General features: G+C 32.1%; 1 protein-coding gene across 1 annotated transcript; it reads left to right on the forward strand.

Annotated features, from left to right (window-relative positions):
- Nucleotides 1–4026: 4026 nt before the first annotated feature.
- Nucleotides 4027–5954, forward strand: LOC125421796 (7-deoxyloganetin glucosyltransferase). The gene is made up of 2 exons (XM_048471310.2): nt 4027–4657; nt 4750–5954. The coding sequence occupies exons 1-2, from the start codon at nt 4114–4116 to the stop codon at nt 5643–5645; spliced, it is 1440 nt and encodes a 479-aa protein (XP_048327267.2). The 5' UTR covers nt 4027–4113; the 3' UTR covers nt 5646–5954.
- Nucleotides 5955–7859: the final 1905 nt, after the last annotated feature.

Consider the following 7859-nt stretch of genomic DNA (forward strand, 5'->3'; position numbering starts at 1 on the left):
TTGAAAGCTCTCGAAGGATATGGGTTCCAGGTCTTCCAACACCTTTAATACTCTTGGGCTTTTTCTGAAAGGGTGTTCTGAGAGAGCTTGGGCTACCCTTTTTAGAAGAGTGGGTGGGATTTCCTTTCTTGCAATTTTTGAACCACTTGGCCCAGAAATATGGCCCGGTTCTGGTATAGGCCCAATTGGTTTGCTTCTTTCCTGGTTATTAAAAAAAGATATATTATTTAAAAGTACAGAGGCCCACTCACCTAGAATTTGAGGATCAAAATTGGAAATTTTTGCTTGGTGAAGCATGGCTGCGTAAAAATCTTTCAGATTTCCTTCACAATTTGAATCCATAGTCTTTTTTAGAGAATCGAGTTCAGGACAAGTATCCAAGGCTGATTGTAGGTCTGCCATAGGCGTGCTTTTGTTGCCCTCCTCGAGCAGCACCACCTGCTTCTGTCTGGCCCTATTCTGACATTTGGTGAGTTGCTTTTCTAGCTGTCTATCACATTCCTGTAGCTTCTTCCTGTGATGGGTTTGACTTGCTTCTTCTTCCGGTAGGTTAATGAAGAGAAGGTTGCCGCCGTGCTCCGCCCTGATCCACGGTCCATACAGCTTGGCCGTAATTCCGTTTGCTGAGGTAATAGTTGCTGGGTTTTCATATCTGCAGATTCCAGTGACATGGTCCAGTTTTCCGCATTTGTAGCAGAAATCAGACAACTTCTCAAACTTAAATTGGATCCATCTTTCGGTTCCATCTTCCCTGTCTTGAAAGAAGCCCGGTGGAAGGGGGTTGAGGGTGGAAATATCAACTCTGATTTTGAGGAATCGTTGGCCTACCACACATTTCTTTGTCAAGGATTCCTTGTGAACACCTCCCAATTGGTTTCCGATTTGTGCTGCTGTGTGTTCATTCATGTATAAGGAGGGTAGCCCGTGTATCTGGATTGAGAAAGCTGTTGTGTCAAAAGAGATTTCCTTGATGGATTTGTTTGGTGGCCACTCTTTTAGAATGAGATGGGCTCCGTCGATGGACCAGGGTTTGTTCCTGAAGATTTGATCCTTTTCCTCCAAGGAGCCGAAGAGGAAAGTGAAGATGGACCAGGGTCTGTTCCTGAAGATTTGATCCTTTTCCTCCAAGGAGCCGAAGAGGAAAGTGAAGGTGCTTTCGTCAATCTTCGCGACTTTAACCTTGGTTTTTACTCTCCAGATTTTGGAAATGGTTTCTGCAAGTTTGAATCTTCTGAATCTTCTTGCAGTGAGGATTCTTCCTACTAACGTTCTTTCTGAAAAGGACTCTTCCTTGTCTGTGTTGGGTTTCAGTGTGAGTGTCCTTAGGACCTGTTGTAAGACTTTCAGATTGCTCTGCTGGTTGTCCATTTCTCTATGAAACACACTTACAGGAGAAGACTGGATTGGGAAAAATTTCGTGTTTCCGGATAGTGTTCAAGATAAAATAATCCTTCTTGCTCTTTTGTGTGTCAGAGTCTTTGAATGCCTCTGAAGCTCCCTCTTTATCTCATAATTTTTCCTTTTTGGGTAATTTCTCTTTGTCTCATATGAATGCAATAACACACAAAGAGAAGAAGACTTGGAAAAGTCCAACAAAAGGAAAATGAATTTACGGAAAAGACTTGGAAAAAAGTTCTTTCTCAATCATCTACTTATTTTCCGTTTTCTGTTTCTCTTTTACCTTTTCTTTTCTTTTCCTTTCTTTCTTGATCAACTCTCTCTCTCGACGCGAAGCCGAACTCCGGTCTGTTCCCCCTCGACGCCGATCTCAGATCTGCTTCTCTCTCTCGACAACGATCTCAGATCTGCTGAAAAAGGACCATATTTTGTTTTGGCCCACGCATAAAGTTGGGATACTGGATTGGTTGCATTTATTTATTTATTTATTGTGCGTGCAATGTATGCCTCTCGAAATTTCTTTCGTACTTCACTGTCAGATATTGATTAATTGTCAATTATGGCACCTACTACGCTGTTTTTCTCTTTCCAATTTTCGTTGGTCATACTCAAGGTACTTGTTTTTTTTTTTTTTTTTTTTTTTTTTGAGGCATACATTGCATGCACAAAATTTATTACTAATTTTTATTCTTGAGGCAAGGGTTTGAACTTTTAGAAGAGGAAAGAGGGGTTTTCCTAGTCTCTAATATTTTTCAAAAGCAAAAAATATGTATAATTTTTGATAGTTTTGATAATTTTCCGTTAGTTTGACTATTATATATATTTTGCAAATATTAAAATTGCAACAAATGTTAATTAAGTTAATTATTTTTATAACTAAAAACTAAATAATATTTAATTATAGCATTAATTTATATAAATATTTTCTTTAACATATATTTGGATGCATGACAGGTCGTAGACCAAATACGCATAAAAATATTATCAATACATTTTGATATATTATATTTATATATATTAGTTATAATCTAGTAAACTATTAGCTCACTTTATAATTAAATATATAGCAGTCAAATGGTAAATTATGGATAATAATAGTAATTTATAATATTTTATTTTTATTGTTATTTTTTATATTAAAAATTTACTAAAGAAAACTAAATCCAGAGCCAGTTTAATTATTATATAATGCCCAAATAACATTTGATTTTTCAATAAAAAATAAAAAAATTATTTATTTTCTGTTTGAAGAATACCCATATTTCTCTTCGGGGTTCTCACGAGGAATACCAATAACGTTGCAGATAGGCTAACTCATTTTGCTTTCCCAATTGATCACCTGAGGTAGGTCCAAATTGGCTGGATTTTCTACTAAAAAAGGATCCATCTTTTGTGTCTCTGGTTTAATGGAATGATTTTTACTTAATATATATAAATATTATATCCATAGTGAAGAATAATTATGAAAGACAACCTTCAAATCAAAAAAATATACAGATATGATATATGTTTAATAAGATATAATATTTGTACATTATAGTCAAACATTTAAAGTTGCATTATATATATATATATATATATATATGAAAAGATTTTTTATTTTTTTATTTTTTTACAAAGAAATCTCTTTAACTTTTTATTATGAATAACAGTTGAGCTTTCAGAATATTTATTAAAATTATTTATTAAATAATATATATTAAAATATTATTAATTAATATATTTATATAATAAATAATTAAATATTATTATATCATCTAACTCCAACAGATAACTAATTTTGTTACTTTCCATGGACTAGATCCATTGTAATTAACTTTCAAGATCGTCATATCTGACCTCTGAGGCGGTACCCAGTCAATTTGTTTTTTGTTTTTTTGTTCTTTTTTTTTATATATATATATTTTAAAAATTTTAATGATTTTTTTAACTATTTATTTTTCCGTCCCCTTACTATGTGCCCCTGCCGCCTTTACTATTTTTCTTTTGTTTTCGTTTTACTGTTTTGTATTTGTTTTTCACATTTATTTTTTTTTTTAATATTTTTAGTTCACTTATCTGTAATATATTTTTTATCATCTCTTTTATATGTAATCAGTGTTATTTAATATGTTTAAATATATTAACACTATATACATATTTAATCAATATTTTAGTATTTTACTATTTTAATATAATTTTATATGCAGGTACAAACATTTTCTTTAAAAAAGTATAAATATTTATAATTTATTTTCTATCTAATTTTTGTTTGGATTACATAAGCCGCAATTTTGCCACTTCTTTTAATTACTTTAGATGTTTAAATTGTAACATAAACTAAAATTTATCTACTGTCTTTCATGGAATGTGTTTTTTTTTATCTTTTGTTACTTCTTTTTAGTTTGTTTGTCCGAATCTCAATATGTGCGTTAAGTGAATTATACATATTAAAAATGCTGAGGTATGTTGTGTGTTAGCTTAATATGTATACATAGGTAACCGGGTGGGTCTTTTTTTTTTTTTTTTTTTGGTTATCTTTTTGAGTTTTTGGAATTAGATGACAAAATAGTTAACAATTTGTGATAATAACATTTAAAGTAAAAATAGACAGGTAACAATTCTCTGACCCAACTTGGCATGGCATTAAAAAAAATATCAAGGCAACGCTATAAGGCTGCTCCTTCTTCATAACTTTTGAGTGCAAAACAAAAAACTTTAGAGTTGCCAGCAGATATGGATTCCAAGAAAGTGGAGGTAGCTGATAATAAAACTCATCATATCTTATGTATTCCATGCCCAGCTCAAAGCCATATCAAAGCAATGCTTAAATTAGCAAAGCTTCTCCATTCTAGAGGTTTTCATATCACGTTTGTCAACACCGAGTACAACCACAAACGGTTTCTTAAATCTCTTGGTCCCGACTCTCTCCATGGCTTGCCTGACTTCCGGTTCAAAACAATTCCCGATGGCCTTCCGCCTTCAGATGCTGATGCTACCCAAGACCTTGTTTCTCTTGCCGAAGCCTTCACGGAGTACATGTTGGCTCCCTTTTGTGATCTAGTCAAAAGACTCAATGACATGACCGGAACTTGCAATGATAGTCCCCCTCCGGTGACTCGTATTGTTTCCGACGGATTCTTGCCGTTCACCATCACCGCCGGAAAAGAACTTGGAATTCCGGTTGTGTTCTTTTATACTATTCCAGCCTGCTCTTTCATGGGCTTCGAACAACTAGGTACTCTGCTGGAGAAGTTAGGACCTGCACCAGTACCAAAAGGTAAATATATATACGAACGACTTTTAAACTAGTATTAGCCTTTCAATTTAATTAATTATTTAATATTCTTCATTTCTTTCTTTAATTTTCAGACACAATTATAGGTTGGATTCCTGGAATGAAGGATATATACGTTAGGGATATGCCAAGCTTTTGTTGGTCAGGAGGTACAGCAGATAATGTTCTGCTCAACTTTGGCATAGAAGCAATGAAAAAAGCCCATCAAGCTTCAGCAATCATTATTCACACATTCAGTGCATTGGAGCGAGATGTTTTGGATGCGATCTCATCTATGTTTCCGAAAGTGTTCGCATTTGGTCCTCTTCAACTTCTTCTTAATCGCATACCGGAACACCCTTTGAAACTCAAATACAGTCTTTGGAAGGAAGAGAACGAATGTCTCCAATGGCTCAATGCCAAGCCAAAAGGCTCGGTTTTGTATGTTAACTTTGGGAGCGTAGCAGTCATGTCGCCGCAACAGCTCGCGGAGTTTGGTTTTGGAATTGCAAATAGCAAACACCCTTTCTTGTGGATAATTAGGCCTGATTTGGTAGTCGGCCAAACCGCTGTTTTGCCGCCCAAGTTCGTGACGGAAACGAAAGGAAGAGGACTGATAGGGAGTTGGTGCCCACAAGAGGAAGTTCTTAATCATCTATCAATTGGAGGTTTTTTAACACATAGTGGTTGGAATTCAACCGTGGAAAGCTTGTCTTCAGGTGTACCATTACTATGTTGTCCATTTTTGGGGGACCAACCCACGAACTGCCGATTTTCTTGCAAGGAGTGGGGTATTGGAATGGAGATGGACAAAGAAGCAGTGAAGAGAGAGGAAGTTGAGAAGCTTGTGAAAGAGTTGATGGAGGGAGAGAAGGGTAAGGAAATGAGAAAGAATGTGATGGAGTGGAAAAGACTAGCCCATGAGGCTACTGAACCTAATGGTTCCTCATCCATTGACTTGGATAATTTTGTTAGCCACTTAATTTCTTGAATAAGGTTGGCCAAGTATATCTATCTTCAACCCGAGACCGAAAAATATAAGGGTATTGGTATTTTTAGTACGCGTTTACATGCTGGTGATTTTCTTAGTCAATTTCTTTTGTTCTTTTTTTTTTTGTTTTTTTTTTTTTAATTGTGTTTTTTTTTTTTTTATTCGTTGTTTTTGTTTTGGTTTTTGCTGCTAAACATGTTGGAGATGGGTAAGAAATTAAATCTGGAGATATGCTCTCATATTTTAGCTTGCATTTTCTTTTAAAGTACTAACAATTATACATGGTTATAGGAACTACTAATTTTTCTCCTAAACAAAATGTGTCAAAAATAATGCCAATAAAAAATTATATTTTACTGCATTTGTCCTTTTATATGAATACTAAATATAAATGAACAAATAATACTAAATAAAAGAATAATGCTAGAAGTATATATTAAAAAGTCTACCAAAATATTTATCAAATATATAAATGTATTATTAATTGATTAGCTTACATTTAATTAATTTATTCCTTCAATGATTAATTTCTCTATATATAGGTTATGTTAATATTTTGACCAATAAAATAAAATAAAATAAGTAATATGCATACATTTGATAAAAAATTTGTTAAAAAAAAAATCTATTAAAATTTTTAAATTTAATATTACTTAAATGCGTATAACGAGTATATTCATTTAATTAAAATTAATAACATTTTTAAGAAAATATTATTGTTAATAAATTTTGCAGAAATAATTTTTTAAAATCTTATTTTTTTTTGAAAAATATTATTTTTATTATTTTTGAAGAAAATATTGTTTTTAATTTTTTTTATCAAAAGAATATTATTTTAATAATTTTTGAAGATAATATTATTTTCAATATTTATATAATTTAAAAAAAAGTTTCGACTAATTATTTGAAAAATGATATAATGTGTACGTTAGAAGGGCATTTTTATTAAATTAATTAAAATATGTTTGAGCATTTAATTGATTTGAAGGGGATGCCGAGTATATATAGTCAAGGGTTTATATGTTATTTTAATAGTTTAAGGAAGTTATTGGTAAATATTAACTAGTTTTAAAAACAAAAAGTATTGAATGGCTCAAGGGGGCTTTGCGTGGTTTACCCTCAAATAAGTTTATAGCCGCTAATCAATTTGAAATTTATTTGATAGCTTTGATGATGTTTACTAAAATTTATTTAGTAAATAACTTGATATTGCTATGATGTGTGAATATATTATTGATTGGAAAAATTAATACTGCTATTTTTTTGGTAAATAATTTTGATATTTCTTGAATTATTAATATATGTGCCTGCTTTAAAGTCTCTGTCATATGCCAACCCACCTTTGGACCGCATGTATATATGTGGTTTCCTTTACACGGCCTTGATTGTTCATCAAATTATATATATATATATATATATATAATATTATTTTAGTTATATAGTAGGATTTATTTTACTCTTTTATATATATATATAGTTGCAAAATTTTTGTTTTGTGCTGGTGTTATACATATATATATTTCTTCTTTTTCCAATAATTTTAGTTTATACATTTAATAATTATATTTCTGCCATTTTTTTTTAAATTTTTTTATAGACTGTTACGTTATTTTTTTTAGTTAAATTATTATATTGTTATATTTTTACATTAATTGGTATTTAAATTTTTAGCTATCCATAGCATCACTTTCTTATTATTGTGTCTCTCTTCATTGTCTTTGCAGTTGTGGCCTCTCCCTGAATTTGTGTTATTTCTCTGTCATCCTCCATTAACAGAATTGACAAAAGCAATGAAGGATGGCAGTGACTGCAATGTACACTGAAGAAGTTTAACTACAATACTAACCATACGAATTATAAATCCTGGATTCAGACTTTGAATATTTTGTACTATACCATATAGAGAGCAGTAAGATGTTTTCTATTGCATCCCTTAGTGTAGAACAGCTGTGAGGGAAGCAGCCGCCACGAAATTTCATTTTTGTAATTAATCCTAAAACTATGGTATAAATAAATACATTAAGATGAGAGATTAGGGGGTCTTCTTACTCTGATTTTTGACGGCACAACTATAGTTCTTACCATACAGATCAACCATAAACACAGATTGGTTCCAGGACAGAAGCTGATCGTAAATCTCATGTCTTATGTATTGCATGGCTGGCTCAAAGCCATATAAAAGCCATGCTTAACTTAGCAAAGCTTCTTCATTCC

The sequence above is a fragment of the Ziziphus jujuba genome, chromosome 4, assembly GCF_031755915.1.
Source record: "Ziziphus jujuba cultivar Dongzao chromosome 4, ASM3175591v1".
Taxonomy (NCBI): Eukaryota; Viridiplantae; Streptophyta; class Magnoliopsida; order Rosales; family Rhamnaceae; genus Ziziphus; species Ziziphus jujuba.

What these genes read in the sequence shown, in the direction of transcription:
- LOC125421796 (XM_048471310.2), top strand. Translation starts at nt 4,114, where the DNA reads ATGGATTCCAAGAAAGTGGAGGTAGCTGATAATAAAACTCATCATATC. An exon ending in ACCTGCACCAGTACCAAAAG is followed by an intron (nt 4,658 to 4,749) that starts GTAAATATATAT and finishes TTTAATTTTCAG; the next exon opens with ACACAATTATAGGTTGGATT.